This window comes from Oryx dammah, unplaced genomic scaffold, assembly GCF_014754425.2.
Source record: "Oryx dammah isolate SB20612 unplaced genomic scaffold, SCBI_Odam_1.1 HiC_scaffold_26, whole genome shotgun sequence".
In the NCBI taxonomy this organism is placed as follows: domain Eukaryota; kingdom Metazoa; phylum Chordata; class Mammalia; order Artiodactyla; family Bovidae; genus Oryx; species Oryx dammah.
Genome location: NW_024070210.1, coordinates 92,808,593 through 92,835,687, shown reverse-complemented (window position 1 = coordinate 92,835,687; position 27,095 = coordinate 92,808,593). Strand labels below are relative to the sequence as shown.

At 41.9% G+C, this 27,095-nt stretch overlaps 1 protein-coding gene across 1 annotated transcript in view; it reads left to right on the top strand.

The window, feature by feature from the left end:
* Positions 1-27,095, top strand: part of LOC120852603 (ras GTPase-activating-like protein IQGAP2) — a 309,398-nt gene that overhangs the window by 269,739 nt on the left and 12,564 nt on the right. The window contains exons 23-31 of the mRNA XM_040225934.1: positions 1,570-1,733; positions 4,037-4,261; positions 5,609-5,749; positions 6,096-6,180; positions 6,746-6,978; positions 9,492-9,624; positions 16,448-16,550; positions 17,079-17,220; positions 26,385-26,472. Coding sequence (XP_040081868.1) covers positions 1,570-1,733; positions 4,037-4,261; positions 5,609-5,749; positions 6,096-6,180; positions 6,746-6,978; positions 9,492-9,624; positions 16,448-16,550; positions 17,079-17,220; positions 26,385-26,472 — 1,314 coding nt within the window. The remainder of the gene's footprint in view (positions 1-1,569; positions 1,734-4,036; positions 4,262-5,608; positions 5,750-6,095; positions 6,181-6,745; positions 6,979-9,491; positions 9,625-16,447; positions 16,551-17,078; positions 17,221-26,384; positions 26,473-27,095) is intronic.

Genomic DNA, 27,095 nt, shown 5'->3' with positions numbered 1-27,095 from the left:
AAGACTAATGAGGAAACTAGAGAGAAGCAAATGGGATGGACCTTTCACCTCTGGAAATTCTCGGGCAAAACAGCAGGCCAACTCGTACAGGTTTTGCTGTGGGCTTGTCTCTTCAGTGTGAGCTTAAATGTAAAGTTTTTAGGTCATCTGAGAGGAGTGAGGAGTGGGCTTCTTCAGCTGTAATTTTCCTTTTGTAAAAGCCCATATCTTATATGGGAAAAGAATCACCCCAGAACTCTCAGGAAATTCTCCTGAGCTCCTTATTTATAACATTTCAGCTGGTCATCACAAGCTTGAGAACAAATCTAAGTAGTAAGCTTAACTAGAATTCGCGTTTTCTTAAAAATTTTAAAGCTGAACTTCTTGAGAATATTAAATACTGGTTTCCCCTGTATTTTACATGAAATACAAAAGAAAAGGACAGTTTTCTCACTGAAAGGAAGATAAAGAGTAAGACTTGTGCATTTCTGTCACTTTAATTTTCTTTTCTTCTAACCTCCATCTGCTTAGTGTAATTCCTTCAGAAAAACCACATCACCACAAAGTCTGGCGCTATATCTCTTGAACTCCATCCTCAGCTGAGCTCCTTGTCAATTTTTTTTATTCTTGTCAGTCTTTAAAACTTGTCAATCTTTTTTTTCTTATCAGTTTCTTCTGGCATTTTCCCCATGACCTACCCTGAACTATACCCTTCAGCCTCTCGGCCTCGCTCTTCCTTTCTCATGCTTTGTAAAACATCATGGCCGGGCTTCCCTGGTGGCTCAGTGGTACAGAATTTGCCCGCTAATGCAGGAGACACAGGTTCCATCCCTGGTCCATGAAGATCCTCCAAGCCACAGAGCCGCTAAGCCCATGTGCCACAGCTACAGAGCCTTCACTCTGGAGCCAGTGCTCTGCAAGGAAAGAAGCCACCACACTGCAAAGCCCGTGCCCTGGAATTAACAGTAGCCCCCGCTGCTTACTGCAGCTGGAGAAGGCCCACACACAGCAACACAGGCCCCGCCCAGCCACAGATAAAAGGATCTTTAAGATAAAGAAAAAGAAGTCATTTAGAAAACATAAAATATTTTTTAAACCATCACAGCCATCCCACTGTCTGTCTTACATCCTTTGCTTTTGCTTTCTAGTCTCAGAATATAGACTGTGTTGATTCATTCACCGGTCCTTCTAAGACAGTCTCTATAGCTCAGCCCTTGATCCCTTCTTGCCAGTCTCTTCAGATAGCTCAGCCACCCTCTCTCTCTTCTTTGTCTCTACAATTAATATTAATATTTATATTAATGCCTAGAAATGGTGAACAGTGTAACGTATTCATAATGCAATTATACTCCATAAAATATGACATGATATAGTATATAAAATTTAAATCCTACCATAACTTTCTATTATAACTTCCTATAGTATAGTAGTGTTATTAGCTGCTACCTGTCTTAATATGAGCCAGATAGTCTTCTGTGTGCCTCATACATAAGAATTCATTAAAGAGTAAAGAACTGGGCACTCCTCTCTGCTTTCATAATATATTAACACACAGTCTTGTGCGGGGGGTGTTTCGTCTTCTCTCTTTAGACCAATCCTTCATACCTGGCTAAGCTGATTTTCCAGATGCCACAGAACAAGTCAACTAAATTTATGGATACTGTTATTTTTACCCTGTACAATTATGCTTCGAATCAGCGAGAAGAATATCTACTCCTCAAGCTTTTTAAAACCGCTCTGGAGGAAGAAATAGCGTATGTATATATGTAAAAACACCAACACGTTTTGTTAGTGGTGGATTTCTCTGATTTACTAACGTGAAAGCTCACTCATTGGAAAACGCCCTGATGCTGGGAAAGATTGAAGGCAAAAAGAGAAGAGGGTGGCAGAGAATGAGATGGTTGGATGGAATCACCGACTCAATAGACATGGATTTGAGCAAACTCCCAGAGATAGTGAAGGACAGGGAAGGCTGGCGTCCTGCAGTCTGTGGGATCACAAAGAGTTGGACATGACTTGGTGACCGGACAACAATTAGAAGTTATTTATACGTATTAAAATGTATCAAATTTCTTAAATCTCTACATCATAGATATATTAAAGTACAACTTTCTCCTTTTCTAGTGCTGAATTAACTTTCGATTTTGCAAGTGTACAAAGCTTTTTAAAGTCAGTGAGAGGGAATTCCCTTGTGGTCCAGTGGTTAGGACTTTGTGCTGCCACTGCCAAGGGCCTGGGTTCAATCCCTGATCAAGGAACTAAAATCCCACAAGCCATGCTGTGTGGCCAAAAAAAAAAAATTAAGAGAAAAAAGTCAGTGAGAAAAATTAACTTCATTAAAATTATGTGAGTAATAAAACGATAATCAGAGGAGGATAATGATCTCTGCTAAATAGTCTTTCCTTCTTCTGGAACTTACGCTGCTTTTTACTAATTTATTTTCTGACTTAGTTTATGTTTAAAATATGTAGTTTACTGTAAAGAATGAGCCGGGGGGAACACCCGTAAGAAATACCTTTAGCTTTCCTTCCTTCTGGATACCTTAAGCAGTGCTAATCTCATGGGTCTCCAAAGCTCTTAGCCAGGCCCCTCTGCCCGCAGGGTGTCTATAAGGCATCATGAGAAACAGCAATGCTATGCAGTAGAACAAGGTAGGGACTAAATGAATGACAAGAACAGTGTCAGAGGGATGGAAAGAAAAGTTCCAATTAGGTCAATTGATAGAGATTTTATGAAAGAGAAAGGAATTGACCCAAAACCTTGAAGAATATCTACAGTTTTTATAAAAAAGAAATGGAAGAGAGAAGTAAAGCACCATGGTGAGAGAAACAGCATGGGCCAAGGGGCAAGAGAGAAAGTAGATGAGGGACATCCCTGGGGGTCCAATGGTTAAGACTCTGCATTTTCACTGCCTAGGGCTCAGGTTCGATTCCTGGTGAGGGAACTAAGATCCTGCAAGCCGCACAGCAAGGCCAAAAAAGAAAAATAAAGGAAGTAGATTAGTTTAGCCAAGAGGTAACTTATCAGTGACCACCAGGACATGAGGGTTGGACCAGATCATCGGAGACACTTGAGCAGAGGCCCAAGTGCAGAAGCTCTTGTTACTCTTGTGCAAGGTTTTTGACATGACCACATGGAATTTTTAGATTGATCTCCCACCTGTGTATGAATGGGATGAATTGGAGTTACACAGTTCAGGAAAATGGGGGAGTGAGAAGGAAAAAGGCACAGCTTAGATTTTCGGCACACTGAGTCTAAGTTTTAGGTGTAGAACATGTGGACGAAACTATCCAGCAGAATAAATTAGAAATTCAAGACTAACTCCCAGGAGAGAGATGGGGAGCATCACACCTGTACACCGCCACCCAGTATTATTATTATTATTAGTCTAGGTCCGCTTTCAGTTCATCCCTGCCTTCTAGATTGGAATTCAAGCTGAGAAATTACTCGTAGATTCTTAAATTTCTCGAATAAGAAACTCATCGTATACCTGAAACTTAACACAACGTTGTAAATCACCTCTACTCCAACAAAAATTTTAAAAACAAACACTCATCTTACAAACGCTAGCTTTCTCTTCTTTCTTTAATTGTGGGAGTGTAGATTCTGGGAACCAGTTTATTTAATGGACACTCCGGCTTCCAGTGACTCCTGACAAAGAATTAGACTTTGCATTGTAGATTCTACTCTGCAGGCCCTGTTTACCCTGCAGACCTTTGGCCGGATGCCTCAGGCTCGTTGTCTAGTGATGAAGGCAGATAGAATGGTCATACTTCGCGTGAAAGCTTTACTCTAACTAACTTCCTGCAGATTTCAGACTCAGGTTTTAATACCCAAGACAGCATGTCACCCAAAGGACACAGGTGTCCTCACCAAATAGAGACGGGAGATAGCTTCCTTTTAAATCACACTGCCTTTGATCGTCAACAGGCTAAAATACAGCCCCCTTCTTCCCCACCCCCATCCCCTGTCCAAAGCCCTTGTCTGTCAGAATATACACTGCTTAAAACTCAGTTCGCAGAAGTGAGCCACTTCGTGTGGTTTGGGCTGTTTTCAGATCCAAGGTGGACCAGGTCCAGGACATAGTCACTGGGAACCCTACGGTCATCAAGATGGTCGTCAGCTTCAACAGAGGTGCCCGGGGGCAGAACACGCTGCGCCAGCTCCTGGCTCCGGTGGTAAAAGAGATCATTGATGACAAGTCCCTGATCATCAACACGAGCCCCGTCGAGGTGTACAAGGCCTGGGTGAACCAACTGGAAACGCAGACTGGAGAAGCCAGGTAGCGAAGCCAGGGCGATGCTGGTTTTCAGCAATGTTTTATCACTTCTATGTGTGATACACACACTCTTAAACACAGTTAAAAGACAAAATTTACTGTACAAAATTACTTTGCAATCCAAGATTTATTACCTCTCTTTAATATCTCCAGGCAGGCAACATTCTTGGACTCTTGCTTATCTTAGCGGTACATTTTATTTTCAGATTTCAGTACCAGTTGATGCCCAAAGCCATAATTTCTGTAGTTCTTTCTCTTGGTTTTTCCTTGTATGTTCCTAAACCTGGACCTTGAAATGGTATACGATTTCACTTGATAATACCTACTTTTCTACAGTTACCAAATAAATAACTTGAACATATAAGCATTAATTAGCCGGGTGGGATCGGCTTATTTTAGGTAGTATCGGTAGATCTAAGCTATCCCAGGTTTTTATTTCCTGAAAAAGGGCTCCTTGTAAAATTTCATTAGAATATGCACAGAGAATTATATAGGTGGTTGTCACAGCATTGTTTGTACTTGCCAAAGTTAGGGAGAGTCAAAATATTTAGCTTTGGGCAATCTGTTAAATAAATGTATAACACATAATGGAGTAGTAACTAACTATTGGGAATGGTGGTATAGAAATATATTTGTTGGCCTGGGGAAAATGTTCACCATATAGTTTTTGCTTGTAGCTTGATACAGTAACTCATTTTCTATGTAAAGAAAATACATGCATTTATAGACATACACACACGAAGAATCTATATGGGATGTGTATAAACATGAACTGCCTTATACACCCGTACACACGTGTGCAGAGGACCTAGAAAGTTAAGATAGGAAAAGGAGCTGTCTCTGGGTCAGTACTACCTCCTTGCTGGCTTATAGGCAACTTTTTCTGTAAAGACATACTGCTCTTGGAGTGGGATGGGGGGAGAGGAGGGCAGCTCAAGAGGGAGGGGATATATATAATTATGACCGATTCACATTGCTGTGCAGCAGAAATCAAGGCAACATTGTCAAGCAATTTTCCACCACTTAAAAAGTTAGAAAGGAGCATACTGCTCGTTATGATTAAAAAGAGAGAGAGTTAGCTGGGTCTACCTCTCCTGGGTCTGCCTGTTGTTTTGGAAGAGCGCAGATGGAGCTCCTGGGGTCACCCCCATGAACTAGCTGCTGAGGGTTCTCTGCAGGCATGTGGGGTCTCCCCACCCCCACCCCCCCACAAGCGAGCATTTTGTCATTGGAGACGGTGGGCGAACCCCAATTCACCATACGAAGCTTGACTGGAGAACCAAAGGGGCAAGGACACAAATGCTTCTGCCTAGGCCCCCAATTAATGAGAAGCCCTTGTTGTGGTTTCAGCAACCTGCCCTACGACGTGACCACGGAGCAAGCGCTGACATACCCAGAAGTGAGAGCCAAACTGGAGGCCTCCATCGAGCACCTGAGAAGAGTCACCGACCAAGTCCTGAATTCCATCATCTCCTCCCTCGATCTGCTGCCGTAAGTCCTATACGTGGCACCTTTATCTTCCATTGCCAGAAGTTCTTGAAATGCCATATAAAATAGACCCCAGTAGCAAAGACGGGTTTCCCTCTTACCATCTTCACGACTTTGGAAGTTTGCCTACATGCGCGTTTTCAATTCATAACTTCTGGGAAGAGGGAACGATAGAAAACAGTCCTCAGTTACGATCATCTGTGGCAGTCCTGTGATTCCGTCACCATCTCATTTTGTGTTTAATTTTATGAAAGCTGCTCGGCTTTAGTTGACGGGAACAATTGCAATGTGTTTCTTCCTCACTTAGCCTTTTTCCATTATTTTCTTTTGTCATCTGTTTTCCATGTAGTTATGGATTGAGGTATATAGCCAAAGTACTGAAGAATTCGATCCATGAGAAATTTCCTGATGCAACAGAAGATGAGCTATTAAAGGTAGATTTTTCAAGGGTAATCTCACCATAGCTTCTCTTGGGGGTAGGAGCCAAAATTACTAACACACCATTTTGTAAAGGCTTTCCCCTTGTATGGCTATTTATAATAAGCTGCAAGTCTTCTACTTCTAATGACTCTCAAGATTATTAACTATTATGAGGTTAATTGGGAGCTCTCAAATGTTATCAAGATTCTTTATATTAGAAAATTTGGGTGGCAATAGTATATTTTCACCAAAAATAAGTTTAACTTTATTTGTAATGTGTGATTATAATCACTACCTTTACTTAACTCCTTGTTAGGATTCAGATCAGAAAATGACTTGCTATCTTGGGAAATGTCGATTAATATTAACTTTAAAAAAAAACAACAACCACCACCTCCAGGGGCTTCGCTTGGTGGTCCAGTGGTTAGGACTCCAAGATCTCACTGCCAAGGGTCTGGGTTCAATCCCTGGTCAGGGAACTACAATATCCCGCAGCCATGAGACCAAAAAACAAAACAAAAACACTCCAAACTTGAGTTTTCTTTCTCAAAAACAGTCTCTTCCTCTGCCTCCCTCCAGATTGTTGGAAACCTCCTGTACTACCGGTACATGAACCCAGCCATTGTCGCCCCAGATGGCTTTGACATCATTGACATGACAGCCGGAGGCCAGATCAATTCCGACCAGAGGAGAAACTTGGGGTCAGTGGCCAAGGTCCTGCAGCATGCAGCCTCCAACAAGCTCTTCGAAGGAGAAAACGAGCACCTCTCCTCTATGAACAGTTACTTATCCGAGACGTATCAGGAGTTCAGGTAAAAGGGGTCATTACCTTGGGAGAAGCTTGCAAGGTGGTGGACGGGAGTAATGTGTATTCTGTGCCCACAGCTGAAGTTGGGGGTGAGGGCAGGAGCCCCAGGGGGCTGCTTGCATTTTTTTTTCTTTTTTAATTATAAATTGTATTAAATTTTCATCTTAGCATAAACTTCTTTTTTTTCTTTTTTTTTTTAAAAAGCCTTTTTAATTTTAGTTTTATTTAGTCATTTATGTTTTTGGCCACACTGCACAGCATACAGGATCTTAGTTCCCCAACCAGGGGTTGAACCCATACCCCCTGCCTTGGAAGGGCAGAGTCTTACCCAATGGACCACCAGGAAAGTCCCTGCTTGCATTTCTTGTGCTGGTTGTCACTGTGAGAGAGAAGAAGCAGGGAAGATCAGGCCAAGTTCCCTCCGTCTGGTGTTCCCAATCCTACCCCTATACGGAGCGCCCCTGTTACATTGAGTCATCCCCATATGTATGATTTGTGCTTTTGACAAAAAGAAATATTTAATCATCTTGGTATGTTTAGGCTTGTGTGTGCTCACTCAGTCTTGTCCGATTCTTTGTGACCCTTTGGACTGTAACCCTCCAGGCTCCTCTGTCCATGGGATTTTTCCAGGCAAGAATACCGGAGTGAGTTGCCATTTCCTGCTCCAGGGACTCTTCCCAACCCAGGGATCGAACCCCTGGCTCCTGCATTGCAGGAGGATTTTTTTACTGCTGAGCCACTCGGGAAGCCCCTAGGCTTGGAGTACTTAGAATTAAAAAAAAGAATCAAAATAGCTACCTTCTACTTTTTTGAACTTGGAAAAAGGATTATGTTTTGTCTATTCAGGAAAACTTGCCTTATCTGCACCAAACAATGATAGGAAACTGAGCATTTGGTTTTGACAGGTGGGGAAAATCCAGCTGTTATAAGCTTGTTGAGGATTGTGTGTGAATGTGTCCTATGCTTGAACATCTCTGAAATACACATGTGAGACAGTTCTATTGATCATATGCTTTCCAAGTTCTATCACTGATGATTCCAGGGGACGTGGGAGGAGGCGCGAGTCTCGGAGGCTCGTTTGCTCGCTCAGAAGCTCTCTAAGGAAGCGCACTCCTCTTGGCATTCGTTTTCTCTTTTCTGTCAGTCAGCCATACAAGTGTGACATCCAAGTAGCCCCAACTTGGAAAATGATAATTTTCTACTCCTCAGTTTTCCTCCAGATTAGTGATTTATCTGCTGACAGAGGTAGTTCATGAGCATTCATCTCTGTTCGGAATTTTTTGCCTTTCGTGAAGAAATTCCCCCCAATCCTCTTATTAGGAGAAACCCTGATTTTTCTCACACTGCTAATTTTAGATATCCTCACTGACTAAAAAAGTAACATCCATTTCTTGCGAATCTTCAGCTGCTCTTTGATACTTGCTTTTTTGGTCAGATCATTCCTACTAAACACCAATGTTTCCAGAACAATCCAAAAGTCTCCCTTCATCTCCTAAATTCATCTTTTTTTTTTTTTCTCTTCCACTTATATTCATCCTTTGTGTCCCTCAGCAACCATGAAAGACAATCGGCACGGGAGCACAGGGAGGCCAGCTGTCCGGGGGTGGGGGGCATGGCTGCCCGCCGGTTCCCCTCCCCCGGCCTTGGGGTGGGAAGGCAGGGCTCTTTCCGGTGGACAAGTCTTGGGTGCCCTTACGAGATACACCAAGGATACTTCAGGCATAGGAAGCACTTACACACTTACAGACTAAAATACACGTTCTACCTGTGCTAAGAATCCCTCCTAAGCCATTATCACAGCACACCTGGCTTTTCTGCATCTCTTGGTTGAAATTTATGGTAGCTTAAAAGGGCAGCCTTTTGAAGAGTCTGAGCACTGGAGGGCGGGGCCGTTGCATGTAACTGTGTGCCTGGTCCTAACAGCCTTACCACTGTGGTCTAGGTCAATTAAGAGCGGAGTAGGCTTTCCTTGCATTTTTGTCAAATTGGTAACAAACTCTGAAAGGCTGTTGAGGCCGCAGAAGTTTGTGCCGATTAAAGTAGCAAATTTGATGTTACTAAAAAAAGTAGCATCATTTCTTATAATTCCTTATCTTCTCTTAGAACCTCTTTTGACTTCCTTTTTTTCTTTTAATTAATTGCTTAACTGCTTTGAGGGTTATTTTCTCTAAAAAGACTTGATTCTTAGGGAACATCAGTCTTGACACTTCTATTTAGATTTCAGGGGGCATTTTTTAAATCATATTTTTTAAACGACATGCCCTTAGTTTGATTGCACTGGGTCCGTCACAAGGCCTGAGGCCTAACTGCTCTGTCTGTCCCTGTTTGAGAAGCTGGGTGCAATACCCAGGAACATGGACTCGGCTTCACCGTCTAGAGTCAGCCCAGAAGGTGCTAGATTAGGTCCTCCAGTAAGTGTGGAAAAACGCAAAGCCCTCCCCATCACTGAAGAGCTCACCATTTTGATAAAACTTATTCACAAATTTGACTCTAAAATTTTTTTTTTCCTTTTTTTAGGAAATATTTCAAAGAAGCATGTAATGTCCCTGAACCAGAAGAAAAGTTTAATATGGATAAATACACAGATGTGGTGACAGTCAGCAAGCCAGTCATTTATATTTCAATTGAAGAAATCATCAACACACATTCAGTAAGTGAGGCTGGAGGAGGGTCTTAGCAGTGGACCCGGGGTTCAGGCATTAATCTTGAGAATGTTTAGTTTCTGCAGAGAGTTACTGTGAGCATGCACTCCTGCTCGTGTTCTTAATCCTAAAAAACACACTATTTATTCCCGGCCCCTTATACACTGATGAACCTCCTCTTCCCCAAAAAGAAAAGTTCACTTTTGACATGATACGTTTACTCTCTGATTCTTATGTGTTAGGAAAACTCCTTCTCCCAAAAAGGAACATTTACTTCTTCCATGATCCATCTACAGTCAGTGAAGGGCTTGAGCCTTGAGCAGGGGCCGTCCTGGTATTTTCTTCACCCAGCAAGGCCATACTGCCTGAACCCCATGGTCAGTCTCTTCCCATTTCGGGAATTCTCTTTGCTATTCTAGCAATTTTTCTGGGAAAAGAAGAACGTTCCCTCTCTTCGAAGGTTTGGACATAAAGAGAGAGGGAGTAAACAGGCTGCTCTAGGTTGGGGAAAAGAAGACTCCCACCCCCCACCTCCAACAACAGCCACCTACAAAGAATCTCTTCTGTTGTCCTAGAAAACCCCATTTCTTAGAAGCAAGCAATTTCAGTCAGTGCTCCGTCAGAGTGCCGCCCTCCTGTTCACACACAGACATCACCGTCAACCATAAGCCTGTAGTAGGCGCATTTTAGAGGCAGGGCAGTTTTCTCAGTATTGTGAGGTTCTTTGTTTAAGACCAAACAGAACTTATTCTGAAGCAGCTAGGTTCTTAAAACATAATCTTTCCAAGAACGGTTTTGGAAATGGCTATGCTAAGCTAATACTAGAAATCCTTGCAAGACCTACAAAATCAGAACCTGCGTTCTAACCAGACCCCAGGTGACTCAGACACAGACTAAAGGTCAGGAAGCCCCAGAAGTGGTTAAGGATACACCCAGCTTCCGATTATACACACAACTGGAGAAAAGCACAACAAAGACACATCTCTAAGCTCTGGCCCCGTCCCCACCAAATATACTAACGAGCAGCAAAAATTGGCTGCCCCAAATTTCACTCTTTATTATCAAACTCTTCTAAGTAACCAAAGTTTACATATGGGTTGGAAAGAAAGATTGGATCTACTTTTGATCTCCTCCTTTCAGGGCTGGGACAGGGAACCTTCCTTGAATTCTGCAGCAAACTCTCCATCAGTATTTTGAGTGACCCTAAACAAAAACAGTTCTGAAAGACCAGCTGAGGGACTGAGTGGGTTGATTAAATAAAGAGGCTGTACTTGTTTTCCCTATATATAAACACCCCAAGTCAGCCAGCAGACATGTCCAGTAATACACCATTTGCAAAAATAATTTCCTAACAGATTGACTCATTCATATTTGGACCTCGACCCATTTGTCTATTTCTGTGGTCAATTATTCATCTCAAAAAAAAAAGTCCCCATGTTGACTACATGTGTGCTAAGGACAATAACCATGTGGAGGGAAAGGGGGATTCTTTCCCAAGGATAGCAGAGAGAGAACATTACTGTCGTTCATTTAGACTGTTACTCTTTAAAGAGGAATAATCTGTTCCTTTTGTTAACAAGAATTAAAAACAGAATCCAATCCCAGGAAACAAGGCTTGTAACCGATTTGGAATTCCTTTCTGTGTGTGGTTGGAAGCAGATGTAATAATGTGGGGAAATGTAACTGCAAGGGAAGACTGTCCTTGTTTACCCTCTGTCTCCAGGCAGGAGACTCAGGCATGGCAGCCACATGACGGGCCAGACCTTTGGCCACATGCTCGCCCCTCGTGCCCTAAGGAACATATACAACCTCAAAATTAGCTCTTGAAGGAGACATTTCCAGATTTTTTTTTTATGTTCTGTAATTATCAGAATAGAGAGTAGAAGGTGGCTGCTAAATCGTCCCTTCCAGAGACAGCAGCCAAATCAGCTATCCCCTCTCTTGAGAGAACAAGAATATAAATTGATTTGACCCACCTTGCTTTGTTTATTCTTGTCTTTGACTTACCTTCCCCCTCCCAAACATCCACTGTACCAGCCTTCCAGATTTCACCATGTCTTTGTATCATCTCTATTATTCAGATAGCATCTTTCTTTAAACCCAACCATAGCAGAAAAAACTAGCATGCCTTGCAGTGGACAGAAACTTTAAAAGTAAATAATGTAACGAAAACACAATAATTGAACATAGTTGCTTCCTGGAAGCTATGCACCTGAGGCTTCCTCTCCCTTTCTTAAAAACCCAATTTGTAAGTATCAGGGAATGTTACGGAAAATGCGACGTTGAACAGATAACTCTCTCCTTTGCTAATCTTCACGATTAAAACAGAGTGGATGGACTTCCCTGGTGGCCCAGTGGTTAAGAATACAGGCTTCCACTCCAGGGGGCACAGGCTTGATCAATCCTTGGTTGGGGAACTAAGATCCCACATCACCAAAAGCAAAGTATATATATATAATTCTTTAAAAGAGAGAGAGAGAGTAGAAAGGGGAACTTCCCACATGGTCCAGTGGCTAAGACTCCGCCTGCCAGTGCAGGGGACACTTCAATCTCTGGTCCAGGAGGATTCTACATGCTTCAGGGCAACTAGGCGTGCACAGCACCACCACTGAAGCCGGTGCCCCTGGAGCCTGGACTCCGCAACCAGAGAAGCCGCTGCAATAGGAAGTTCGCACCACAGCTAGAGAAAGCCTGTGTACAGCAAAGACCACCAAGCACCGCCATCAGTAAATAAATAAATCTTTCAAAATATATACATATAAGACTCTTAGAAGAAAACACAGGAGTAAATCTTTGCAGCCTTGGATAGGCAGTGATTTCTTAGATATGACACCAAATATATAAGCCACGAAAAGAAAAAAGACACCCAGACAAAAAAGACATAAATTGGACCTCCTCAAAGTCAGAAACTTTTATGCTGTAAACATTGCCATCAGGAAATTGAGAAAGACAACCAAGAAGATGAGAGAAAATAATTATAGATAGTATATCTGTCAAAAAACTTGTATCCAGAATGTATGAAGAAAACCTACAACTCAATGAGGAGATAAATAATCTGATTTAAAAATGGACCACTGAAAATAAAAATGGACAGCTGTGTCTCAAATGACACAATGAACATGGTGAAAAAGCAACCGACAGAATGGGAGAAAAACTTGCAAATCACATGTCTGATTTAAAGTTAATATCCAGAATATGTAAACCATTCCCACAATCGAACAGCAACAGAAAGCAACCCAATTCTAAAGTGAACTAGAGACTTGAATCGATGTTTTTCCAAAGAAGACGGATGACTGACGAGCACATGAAGATGTTCAGCATCACTCATGTCTAGGGAAATACAAATCAAAACTGCAGTGCTTTTGCCTCGTTGTATAACAGAGACAGCCAGTGAATCTGTCATTTGACTTGGAGGAAAAAAAAAAACACCACCACACAAGATACCACCTTACACCCGTTATGGTGGCTACTATTAATATAAAAACAAAAACTGGAAAATATGTTAGCAAAGATATAGAAAAATTAGAACCCTGTTATACTGTCAGTGGGAATGTTAAATGGTACAAGCTGCTGTAGAAAACAATGTGATCGTTTCTCAAAGAAGTGAAGAACATACTCAGTTCTGGGTACATACTCAAAAAGCAAAGTCAAAGACACTTGTACCCTCCCGTTCGTTGTAGCCTTGTACAGTTGCCGAAAGGTGGAAGCAACCGAGTGTCCATTTATAAACAACATGTGGTGTAGAAAAAATGTGATACAGACATACAACAGAATTTTATCCAGCCTTGAGTAGGAAGGAAATTCGGATGCTGCAGCATAGATAAACCTTGAGGATGTTACGCAAAGTGAAGTAAACCAGATGGAAAAAAGCAAATACTGTATCATTCCTCTTATACAGGATACCTAGAGTAGTCAAATTCAGAGACAGAAAAGTGGAATGGTGGACTGGGAAGCTGTTGAATGGATGTGGTTTCAGTTTTGCAAGATGAAAGAGTTACCTAGATTGGAGGCACATTAATGTACTTAACACTACGGAACTGTACACTTAAAAATGGTTAAGATGGTAGATTTTGTGATCTGTATTTTAAAAAATAATTTTTTAAACAGGCAAATCATCTGAATAGAGATTTCTTCAAGGAAGATATACAATCGTCCTAAACACGTGAAAGCTCAACATCAGTCTTGCATACTTAGTTGCTCAGTCGTGTCCACTCTTTGTGACCCCGTGGACTGCAGCCCGCAAGGCTCCTCTGTCCATGGGATTTTTCCAGGCAAGAATACTGGCCAGGGTTGCTGTGTTTCACTCCAGGGGATCTTCCTGACCCAGGGATTGAACTCTTGTCTCCTGAATCTCCTACACTGGCAAGTGGATTCTTTACCACTGAGCCACCTGGGAGCCCGGGCATGTGTTAGTCATATCTCAGTAAAGCTGCTGAAAAAGAGAGATTAAAAATGGAAAAGACTAATTTTATCATATGATTCTGATTTTTGTTTTGTAAGATAGTTACTCAAAACAACTGAAATATTTCCTATCACCAGGGGTACAGGTCTCATATTTTGGAAACATTAAATTTTAATTTAATTCTAAATGAAAACAAAAGCAAATGTGTTGTCCTGGATGCTGCTGTTCCTCCAGAGTTATTATTTCCTCTAAGACCTGGCGAACACCCAGCAGTGTTACCACTGATCTTTTTTTTTTTTTTTTTAAATTCTGAAAGGAAGAACCAGCTGGTACATCTGAGTCTCAGATGTATGGGCATCTCTGCCATCCCCACCCATGAAAGATCATTAATGCCAGACAGATTAAAATATCTAATAGTGTAGGAACTAGTCACAAAAAGCCCACATTTTATATGATTATATATATATATATATATATTTATATATATATAACGTATACATATAAAAGGTCCAGAAGAGGAAAATCTATGGAAACAAGGTTATTTTCAGATGACTGCTGAAAGATACAGCGTTTCTTTGGACATGGGGTAAATGCTAAAAATGCTCTAAAATTGGTGTAAAAATGGTTGCACAACTCTATGAAATATACTAATAAATGTTGAATTATACACTTTAAATGGGTGGATTGTATGGTATGTGAATTATCTCTTAATAAGTTGATTACTAAACATCTCCAAAAAATAAAATAGCTAATAGTGCTGATTTTTAAAAATATAACTATAGTGTTTGAATACTGTGTAATTTTTCTCTGAAGAGATACGGAAATGCCCTTGCAGTTTGCTATCATGTTAGTCAAGAGACTTCTGCGTTATTTTAGATTCTTTTCCTCCAGCTTTGACTTTTTTTTCTCTTTTTTATTGGAGTGTAGTTGATTTACAATGTTATGTTAGTTTCAGGTATACAGCAAAGGTGATTCAGAATATATATGTATATATATTATGTATGTATATGTGTGTGTGTAAATAGGAAAAGGAATACGCCAAGGCTGTATATTGTCACCCTGCTTATTTAACTTATATGCAGAGTACATCATGAGAAACGCTGGGCTGGAAGAAACACAAGCTGGAATCAAGATTGCCAGAAGAAATATCAATAACCTCAGATATGCAGATGACACCACCCTTATGGCAGAAAGTCAGGAGGAACTAAAAAGCCTCTTGATGAAAGTGAAAGAGGAGAGTGAAAAAGTTGGCTTAAAGCTCAACATTAAGAAAACTAAGATCATGGCATCTGGTCCCATCGCTTCATGGGAAATAGACAGGAAAACAGTGGCTGCCTTTATTTTGGGGGGGCTCCAAAATCACTGCAGATGGTGACTGCAGCCATGAAATTAAAAGACACTTACTCCTTGGAAGGAAAGTTATGACCAACCTAGACAGCATATTCAAAAGCAGAGATATTACTTTGCCAACAAAGGTCCATCTAGTCAAGGCTATGGTTTTCCAGTGGTCGTGTATGGATGTGAGAGTTGGACTGTGAAGAAGGCTGAGCGCCAAAGAACTGATGCTTTTGAACTGTGGTGTTGGAGAAGACTCTTGAGAGTCCCTTGGACTGCAAGGAGATCCAACCAGTCCATCCTAAAGATCAGTCCTGGGTGTTCATTGGAAGGACTGATGCTAAAGCTGAAACTCCAGTACTTTGGCCACCTCATGCGAAGAGTTGACTCACTGGAAAGGACTCTGATGCTGGGAGGGATTGGGGGCAGGAGGAGAAGGGGATGACAGAGGATGAGATGGCTGGATGGCATCACTGACTCGATGGATGTGAGTCTGAGTGAACTCCGGGAGTTGGTGATGGACAGGGAGGTCTGGCGTGCTGCGATTCATGGGGTCACAAAGAGTTGGACAAGACTGAGTGACTAAGCTAACTGAACTAACTAATATGTACGCACACATATATACACTCTTTCAGATTCTTTTCCCTTATAGGTTATTACAAAATATTGAGTATAGTTCCTTATGCTGTACAGTAGGTCCTTGTTGGTTATCTATTTTATGTATAGTAGTGTATGTATGTTAATCCCAGACTCCTAATTTATCCCTCAACTTTGACCTTTTATATAAACGTGGAAGAAGCACAGGGTTTAGGTGGAAGAAGACTGCCTCTTGACAGATTTTGCTGAAAGAGTGTTTATGAACACCTTTCATAAAAACTACATTTTCTTGATAAAGAGTATGCACTTGCCTCTAAGATAAAATACAAACTGGTTTCTCTGTGGTCTCTAATTTTAATAAATGTCAGACTTGAATTTAAGATTCAAGCAATATCAGAAGGAAGTTATCATGAAAAATCAGGAAGAGAACTATGTAAATACGGTAGCCCATGAGAATTGACTTGTATCTTTGTCTGTGTGTTGCTTTCTGCGTAAAGCTCTTGTTGGAACACCAAGATGCAATTGCACCTGAAAAGAATGACTTACTGAATGAACTGTTGGAGTTGCTGGAAGAGGTCCCTAATGTGGAGTCTTTTCTTGGTAAGAGCGTCTTCCCTCTGGTTTGTATTTGGTTGGTTGGTTGGATGGTTGGTTGGTTTTCATATCCTAGATCAAAAAATCTGATTTATTTAATACACAGGTTCATTTAAAGGATAATCGCTACACCAGCCCCTTTCTACATGAAGGACTCTGTACTTCTTAGTATGCTCAATTATAAAGCAATTTAGTATTCTTGAAGCTCTATATATGTCAAAAAGGGTTTGTCAATCATAAAGAAAAACAGCAAAATTTACTAAAAGCCCCTTGTTATTTTTTCCAATGATGTCTTTTATTGACAGTTCTCTTTCAGTAATTTTTCCAAATTTTGAATATCAATGTCCCGTGCTATTTTAATGTTTAAAGATTTTTAAAAGCCACTGTAAGGATATTGGAACGTGGTTTTCTCTGATGACCACGATCTGCTGCTCAGCTACCAAGCCCCACGTTTCCTACAGAACCTTTATCTTACATTGTTGATGTTACTGTCACAATCAGTGAATTGGAAAATAACAGTGCTTTATTCTGCAGGAGAAGGAGCTGTTGACCCTAATGACCCTGACAAGGTAAACACACTAAATCAACTCTCCAAGACTGAGATTTCCCTTTACCTCACCAGCAAGTACGACATAGGAGATGGTGAAGCTATAGATGGCCAAAGCCTCATGATCAAGTAAGTTTGGGGCTTAAAGAGCACACATTTCCATTTTCCCATCTTTTTTAAACAATGTCCTCTATGTACATATCTCTGGCTGCACTGGGTCCTCGTTATGCAGAGGCGTTCTCTAGTCGCAGAGCGGCGGCGGCTTCTCTTGTCGCCGGGCACAGGCTCTAACACACAGGCTTCATTCAGGAGCTGCAGACTGTGGGCGTGGAGTCTGGGGTCAGTGGTTGTGGTGCGTGCACTGAGTTGCCCTACGGCCTGTGAGATCTTCTGGACCAGGGGTCAATCCGGGGTCCCCTGCGCTGGCAGGCAGATGCTTAACCACTGGGCTTCTGTGGTGGCTCAGGTAGTGAAGAATCTGCCTGCAGTGCAGGAGACCAGGGTTCGATCCCTGGGTCAGGAAGATCCCCTGGAGAAGGGAATGGCTTCCCACTTCAGTATTCTGGCCTGGAGAATCCCATGGACAGAGGAGCCTGGCGGGCTACAGTCCGTGGGGTCACAAAGAGTCAGACGTGACTGAGAGACTAACCCTTTCGCTTTTTCTAAACCACTGGACCACCAGGGAGTCCCAATTATGCATCTTAAACCGTGCAAATTCAAATTAGACTAAATTTCAAGTCATTTTTAAATATTGAAACGTTTGTCGTTTTAGTCGCTAAGTTGTATCCAATTCTTTTGCAACCCCGTGAACTGTAGCCCACCAGGCTTCTCCATCCATGGGATTTCCCAGGCAAAAATCCTGGAGTGGGGAGCCCTTTCGTTCTCCAGGGGATCTCCACATCTCTTCACTGGAGGCGAATTCTTTGCCACTGAGCCACCAAGGAAGCCGAAATATTGAAAACAGTGTGTTTATCCATCAAAAATCTAACCAGGAATAATGGAGTCTTTATAATTTGAGAGACGTAAATATTATAATATTTTCTAAAGCTTATCTTGTTTTTTAGTTTTCCTTGTAGTAATTCCTTCCCTTTAACAAATGATTAATTCAGCCTATGAAAGTCCTCAGGTAGCTGAAAGGAAATAACTGTTCCAGGGGTCAAAAGAACAAGGAAGTTCAAGGAAATACCTTGTACCTAATTTATTTTCTGGTAGAAAGCATTAACATAAAAGTCACACACAGTAAGACATAATGCTGTTCTCTGACTTATTAGACATCTTTTCTATTAAACTAAGCCTAGATAGCTTGACCAACTTTGACTTTATTTATAGTCAGCTCCCTGTCCTTGAAGATTCACATGAAGTTTTCATACCCTTAATACTGTACTTTTTCTGTCAAGGCCTCGAAGACATTGTACATCAGTCCTTTACATTCAGAGTAAGAGAGAACGGTCCATCACCATGAGCTGAAATGTCATAATCATAAACCAAAGCCAGGGGCTCACCCAGCGTACAGTTTTTAAGAACTAATAGAATCAAATGGATTTGTATTAGCACGTTACAACAGTTGTACATTGGGGTGAGGTAGAAAATGGAAGTGGGAAATAGGGGCAAAAGGAAATAAACATTTAAATGACACTTTACATGTGACTTCCGAGTTACATGTCGTGAATTCTGAGGTTGTTTTCACTGGCAGCAGGAGCTTTCTCTTCTACCACCAACATGCCTCAGACAGCACTCATTTCTAGTTGATTTTTTCCAGATATTCAATCCCATGAAAATGGCAAAAAAAAAAAAAAAAAAAAACAACCAACAACGCTTAACTCAGTGTGCTGTGTTGCAGTACCTACATATGTGCTTCTTCTGCTAGGCTTGCTTATTTTGTGCTCCAGTTATCTCTAAGACTCTGGTTGTTCAGATAGCCAAATACTTGAGTTTCAACCTGTGTCAATGGCACTGGGCTTGAAGTTGAGGACCCAGTGGTGAGCAGGTCATTTAAGAGTACCTGCCTTCAGGGGTCTGCCGTGCGATGGATAGCCCTGCTCATCTGCAGGACCCAGGACAGACTGCAGGACTCTTGCACAACCTTGGCCTCATTAGAGTTGAAGGCAGTTGCTTTCAACTACTGGCGACCAAGTCAGATTGCTCTTGCAAGGAGACAACTTGGGACAGGGCAACAGAGCAGAAAGGGAGAAAACTGTGGAGGCCACTCCCTGGGCCCCTCTGAGCATGTGCCGATTGCAGAGGTAACTGGAGACACAGATGGTGTGGTTCCACCATGTAAATTCAGTCAGGCCAGTTATCCTATGATCTCATAAGCTTTGTCTTTTAGAAGTAAGAGGAGGAAATTTTTTCATAATTAGTTTTGTCTGGTATTTGAATGCCATTTTCTAAATGCAATCAGCTCAAAAGCCGGCATTAACGAATGGAAGATCATGACTGGGATGGTCTCAAACATCAGACAGCCTGAACATCAGGTATATTTATACTCATTTCTGAATACAAGTCTCCACATCTCTGCGAATTTGGGGAATTCACATTTTGAAAGCGAAACCATGGAAGTCAGCCCTGTTGGGAGCGGTGCATCCTGGCCAGGAAGGCCTGGTGCGTTCCTCAGCCTTCTCAGCCCCTGTGTGGGTCCCCCTCGCCCGTCTCCCCCACAGTGCCCTGGACACAAGTACTGTCTGCTCTTTAGTTCCCATACAGGATGGAGCCAGCCAGCAGCTTCATGCATTTACTTTTGCATTTCGTGGTAAAATACAACGCAAAAGTTACCATCCTAACCTTTTTTAAAATTAATTTTTATTGGAGTGAGGTTGCTTTACCCATTCTAACTTTTCTTTCCCAAAGTATTAGTTTTCTATTTATGTGGCTGCCCCAGGTCTTACGTTGTGGCACGTGGCATCCTCTGTCTTCGTGGTAGCGTGCGAGATCTTTAGCTGCAGTATGTGGGACCTAGCTCCCTGGCCTGGGATGAACCCGTGCCCCGTGCCTCGGGAGCATAGCATCTTAGCCACTGGACCACCAGAGAAGTCCCCCATTCTAACCTTTTAAATGTACAAGTTGGTGGTGCTTAATACATCCAGAATGTTGTGCAAGCGTCGCTACTATCTAGTTCCAGAATATTGTCATCACTCCCAAAGTGACCCCCTACTTTAAATAGTCATCTCTGGGGTACCTTTTCAGACCCTGCTCTCCAGTCCTGGAAATCACTAATCTGTTTTCTGTCTCCACGAACCTGCCTATTCTGGAAATTTCGTATAATTGGAATTATACAAGATGTGGCCTTTTGCATCTGGCTTCCTTTATTAAGTGTGGTTTTGGCTGAATAATATTCCATTGTATGGATATACCATAGTATTATGGCTATTTGGGTAGTTGTTACATTTTGGCAATAGTGAATAGTACTACCGCAAATATTTATACACAGCTTTGTATTTGAACACTTATTTTCAGTTCTTTGGGGTGTATACTTAGCAGTGGAATTGCTAGGTCATATAGTAGTTCTGTTTTGAGGAACTGCCAGACATTTTTCCCACCAACAAGGTATGAAGGTTTCAGTTTTTCCATAATTCGCCAAAATTTATTTTCTGTTTTGTTTTGTTGTTATAGCCATCCTAGTGGGCATGAAGTAGTATCTCATTGTGGTTTTGACTTGCATTTCCCTAATGATTAGTAATGTTTAGCATCTTTCCTTGTGCTTATCAGTCATTTCTATGTCTTCTTTGTAGAAATGTCTGTTAAAGTTTTTTGCCCATTTTTAAGCTTGATTTTTACCTTTTTGTTGCAGAGTTGTGAGAGTTCTTAAATGTTCTGGATAGTAAATCCCTATCATATATATGATTTGAAAACATTTTCCCCCCTTCTGGGAGTCGTCTTTTTTATTCTCTTGGTACAATCCTTTTCTGTAGAAGAAGTTGTTTAACTTAACGAAGTGCAGTTTATCTATTTTTTGCTGTTTATTGTGCTTTTGGTGTCATATATGAGAATTCACTGCCCAATCCAAGATCATGAAGATTTACTTCTACGTTTTTTCTAAGTGTTCCATAGTTTCAGCTTTTACAGCCGTGATCCCTTTTGAGTGAATTTTTGTGTATGGTGGAAGGTTAGGATCCCAAATAATCTTTTGCACATGGATGTCCAGTTTTCCACCATCATTCCTTAAAGAGACTAGTCTTCATTAAGTGGTCTAGACCCTTGTCAAAAGCTGATCCACCATGCATGTATGGTTTGTCTAGACTCTGAATTCTATTCCATTGATCTATATGTCTGTCCTTATGCTAGCACCACACTACATTTATCACTGTAGCTTTGTAGTAAGTTTTGAAATTGGGAAGTATGAATCCTCCAACTTGTTCTTTTTTAAGATTCTTTTGGCTGCCTGGGGTTCCTTGGAACTGTCAGATCAACTTTTCCATAGATATAAAAAAGGCTATTGGGCCAGTATTTTAATAGATTCAATAATTTACTGCATTCACTGGCCTCTAGGGTCTTGAAAGCCTTCCTCTGGGCATACTTTGAGATCCTAGTCTTGGCGGAGCCCTTCACTAAACAGCCAGCACTCATTGTGGATAACAACTTGAAGACTGACCAAGTAGCCTTCTTCAGAAGTGGAATTTGGGTGTTGCCCAAAACAGTCAGTAGAATTTACTCCATGATGTGAAGCAAGCCTTAGTTCCAAATACATTATGCCTTAAGTATATATTTCAAAATCCTGTTACTAACAGATAATTATAAAAGATGTCACTGATGGGGGGCTTGGAGACTGTCTAATCTGAGTCTTTATCTGTGAGGTGAGGAAATTAAATTCTAAAATAATGGGAAGCAAGAGCTAGTCGCTGACATGCTTTATATCACAGGCCATTGATATTCAGTTAATATACACTTTGAAATAGGCTTCCCTGGTAGCTCAGCTCGTAAAGAATCTGCCTGCAGTGTCAGTCTGGGATATTGCCATTTTGAAAATATTACCAACCATGTGCTCAGTCGCTCAGTTTTGTCCAACTCTTTGCAACCCCATGGACTGTAGCCCACCGGGCTCCTCTGTCCATGGGATTTTATTGGGCAAAAATATTGAAGTGAGTTGCCGTTTCCTCCTCCAGGGGATCATCCCAACCCAGGGATGAAACCCGAGTCTCCTGCACTGGCAGGCAGATTCTTCACCACTGCACCACCTCACTACCAAGCATGGTGGTATTAAAAGAACAAACAAAAAAGCCTGGTTGAGGAGTCCTAGGAAGAGCCAGGATTACAGCCTCAGTCTCACACATTAGCAGCTGGACTCTGATCAAATCACCTAAGCATTTGTTTCCTTTATCCATTAAATGGAGAGGAGGGGAGATGGGGACAGGAGGGCTCTGATGAGTGAATGAGGTCGCACAACGACACCTTATAAATTATAAAGAACTGTACAGTTGTAAATCCCTCTTATTATAACTTTTGATTTAACTTATAGTATGTGATCCTTTTGGCCTTTATTAAGCTTGTGTTTCTATGGAAGTACGTGTGTATAAGTAGAAAGCATTATTTGTGGCTTTTACTCATACTTAACTGCCTGAGTGCTTGTTATCTCTTGAGAATTTTTTTCCTATCACATAATTCAGTTTAGACATCTGTCATCCAGTTGAAAGATTTCCTTGGTTTTGGTCCAAACTGGCATGAGCAGTTAAGTGGCTAAGGGGATTTGAGGCCTGGTGATAAAAATGTGTAATCACATGATTTTTAGCTTCCATCAACACCAATTCCTTTTCAGCCCTGGGCACATTGTAAGGCAGGTGGCAGACGGGCAGGCTCAGGAATGGTCCTGGCCAGGGTGTAATAACAGACACCCTTTGAATGCAATGGCCGAACCTAAGGGGCCACACCAGTTTAGAAGCCCCATGCATTCTCATTTATTGACCGTGGGATTTGAGTGGAGCTATGACAAATAAACTCCCTGGTGTATTTCATTTTTTCTTAACTTTACTCATTCTGGAAAGAAGGCAGAGTCCTTGATTGGATCAGCTTGTCTCACCTATTGTTTGAACATCCATGGGACCAAAACGTAAACCAGTTGATTCATGCTGGTCAGACCATATCCGGCATATTGTGTTTGCATTAAGGTCGGGGGCGGGCGGGGGGGCGACGTGGCATAAATTCATTGGCTAACTGAAGTATGGGCAGGACTAGAAACTCTCTAACTCCTGTTGTGAAGAGGTTTAAGAAACTGAGGGGTTTTGCTTGGGAAAAAGAGCAGTGGTAGCAGAGGGGATGAAGACAGTCCTGGCAGCCTCTGCAGGTTGGTGCGGGGCTGATGATGAGGAAAGGGAATTCAGCTTGTTCCCTGCAACTCTAGAAAGTAGAATGCAAGCTTCTGTAACAGTGGAGCTCCTTAGGGCTTAGCTGACTCATTTGTAAAACCAGGGATTGGACTGTTGCCCAAAGGTCCCCCTCAGCGCTGACGTCCTGTGACTCACTGGGTCCAGCGAGTGGACCTCACTGGAAGGCAGGCCTCTCTGAGTGGGCTTCATATTCAGGAATGGGCTGCTCCAGTGCTGTGCATCTCAGGGGGTTTAATGTGAGCCACACGGGTACTTTTAAATTTTCTGGAAGCCATTTTTTAAGAAGGAATAGGTGAAGTTAATTCTAATATGTTAATTTACCCCGATATATCCAAAATATTGTTACTTCAATATGGAATCAGCATAAAAAAATCATTAGTGGTATATGACACATTCCTTTTTTCATAATGAGCCTTCCAAATATGGACATGAGTTTTAGCAAATTCAGGGAGATAGTGAAGGACAGGGAAGCCTGGTATGCTGCCGTCCATGGCATCACATAGAGTCAGACACGACTGAGCGACAGCAGCATGACACATTCCATTTTCATCCTGAGCCTTCCAAATCTGGTGTGTGTTTTGCACTTACTGCATATCTCAGTTTGGACCAGCCATGTCTCAAGCGCCCACTGGCCACCTATGACCAGTGGCTGCCATCGTGGGCAGCATGCGAGGCTTTAGTGACCACGTGAATGCTGACCACACGTCAGACTCTCAGGAGGGGATGTACCTGCATCTTTCTTTCAGTCCTGAGAGATTTCCATTATGTAAACAGGAAGGAAAAAAAAAGAAAAAACACCTCCAAGGACTTTATCATTTGCACAAGTCCATACACTTAGTAGGCAGCTCCCTGGTTCGACCTTAGATCTGTCTGACTCCAGCGTCTTTAACCATACATTTAGGCATACTGCAGGGCGAGGTAGTGATTTCTCTGTCATGAAACTGGACAGTTATTTACATGTAAGAAGTCTGGGGTGAAACTTTGGGAATAGATTCCAGTAGAAGCCTGACCTAAAATAGAATTTCAAGAGAAAGGCTGTGTGCTCCAGGCACTCCTGAGCAGATAAACATTCTCTGTCCCTACGAGGGCACATTTGAGTGACCCTGGTCATGCTGGTCCTCAGATAGCTTCTCTAAAGAGTTTCCTGGAATCATATATCATCAGTCATTCCTAGAATATTATTTCAAATAAGTGTTAACATTTTTTAAAATCACCTAGAGCTTTTGTTTCTAACCGGATGTTTCCATTTAAGATATTTATAATGATGACTAGAGTGGGGAGTCGAGTGGGGAAAGAGATGATAGATTCTTGGCTCTCAGGAGCCAGGGCTGTCTCGCACATGGCTGGAATGAGCTGTGTGTCCACCTCTGACTCTGGGGCAACATTTCTCTGTGCATTCCCAGACAGCTTGAAAATCCCCAGTGAAAGCTCATGGGCCAGAGGAAATGGTTGTGATCATTGTTCTCATACAGACTTAAATAAGAAAGGAGAAAAATAATGGTTACAGATGGCTTGTTGGATTTTATCCTATTTGCAAGAATAATATATCTGCAGTTCCCTGTGAGAGTTTCCTCTTGTCCTTTGGGCGCAGTCCCCCGCCCTGGGGATTCAAAACATGAATGATGTTTTCTTTTCCTTTTCCGATTTTCATGCTGTATGAATATTTCCTGCTGTAGTTGAGGAAGAAATTCATCATCCGGTGATACCATGTAATACCTTGAGAGGAACTGAGGTTCAGTGCAACAAGAATGAAACTTCAGATGTTGGTTAGACCTGTTTGTAATTTAAGGCGACTTCTGTTTATGTTCCGTTTTTGTTTTTTTTCTTAAGGGACACAGCGTAAAAGGGAGCATACTTGACCATTTACCTTTTACATTAAAGTCTTAGTACATAGTTACATAACCTGATCTTTAATTGGGGAAGGATGGCTGATTATCCTAAAGAACACATATGAAAAAATACATAGTTTTGGCACTGACAGAGTGGTTTTCCAGCTCTTGTTACCGAGCAGCTCTCTTGTTCTCTCCCACCTGAGGCCAGGGACCTTCACCGATGGCTTAGTCCCACCAGATCCAAGGTTCCCAACCACCCCTCCTCCCGGCTGCTGTGTCATCCGGCAGCCAGAGCCTTCACAGCCCACACGGGACTTGCATTCCCACTGGCCTTCACAGTATTTCATAACATCCTTAGAGCATCAACAATAACAGCTGGTCTGGCTCCCAGTAGCTTATGATGTTTTCAACAGGCTCAGAAGTTAAATGTTATTAAAGTCAGGACATTAGATATTATTGCTGCTCCTTCCAGAGTGATGAGCCCAGTTGTTCCTCCTGGTCATCAGAAAGTAGTCTCAGTCTGAAAAGAAGAAAAGGGGGACTTCCCTGATGGTCCGGGTGGTGGAGACTCCGAGCTTCCACCGCGGGGGCCACGGGCTCCATCCCTGGTTGGGGAGTTAAGATCCCACCGGCTGCCACAGCATGGCCCCAAAGCACAGATGAAATTGAAAACGAGAAAGTAGTTACAACACACTTGTGCCCAGGATGTAATCTGTAATCTGACGTGTCCAACTCTGAGTGAGCCTGTGGGCCATAGCCCACCAGGCTCCTCTCTCCATGGGACTCCCGGGCAAAAATACTGTAGAGGGTTGCCATGCCCTCCCCCAGAGGATCTTTCCCACCCAGGGATCGAACCTGGGTCTCTTAACGTCTCCTGCATTGTCAGACAGGTCCCTTGCCACTAACACCACCTGGGAAGCCCCTGTAATCTGACGGCCTCAAGCATATAAAACCCAGACTTTGATTATCAAGCATTCACAAACTTTGGGGAGCCTTAAAGCAGACATCCTGAAGTTCTGCGAGACGCTTTCATTTTTAAGGATTCTCTTTGAAGCTTCATCTTTGCACTGCCTCAGGAGAAACAGATTTTTGTGCATCAAGACTGCTGTCTGAAAGCCTGTCTCTCCTTTTCCTGTTTTGTAAGGACCAAAAAACTGATCATTGACGTGATCCGGAACCAACCAGGAAGCACACTAACAGAGATCTTAGAGACACCAGCAAGTACAAAACAGGTAATTGACCTTTAGAGTGTAAATAATAAATGCCTTAGATATGTGTTGATTTTAGTAACAGATCTTTGCACCAATTGTTTGCTGTTATCTCAGAGAAACTGTCTGACACAGTTTAGAAGTAAAACTTTCAGTGAACTGACTTCAATTATATAGAAAATCCATGGAATATCAACAGAAATGAAATAGGAAAATACGGCACTGAATTTATAATAAATAATCTTCTCCTAGACTAGAAGATTAGTTCTGGGTATTTCAGAGCCTCTGAATGTTCATGGTAAATTTTGAACAGTGAGTGTAGGGAACAAAGGGGAAAAAATTGGACTGCTTAAAAATGAAGACTACTCATTGCAGTGGATAGGCAGATAAGTCACTTAAGGAATTGTTCTAGTCAACAGGATATAGAAAAATACCTTTCATATTTTGTGTTTTTGCCGACTTGAAGAAATGAACGAGTGCCTTACTCATTAAAACTGTTTTTCAAATGCTTCGGAAGCCAACATCTTGAGTCCATTAGATCAGAGCACCATTATCCTGGTGTAAATGAAGTTTCATAACAATCTTGCATTAAACTTTTATCAGCATCCTTTAAAATGCATCATTATTTAGTTTGTTCTGAATTAATT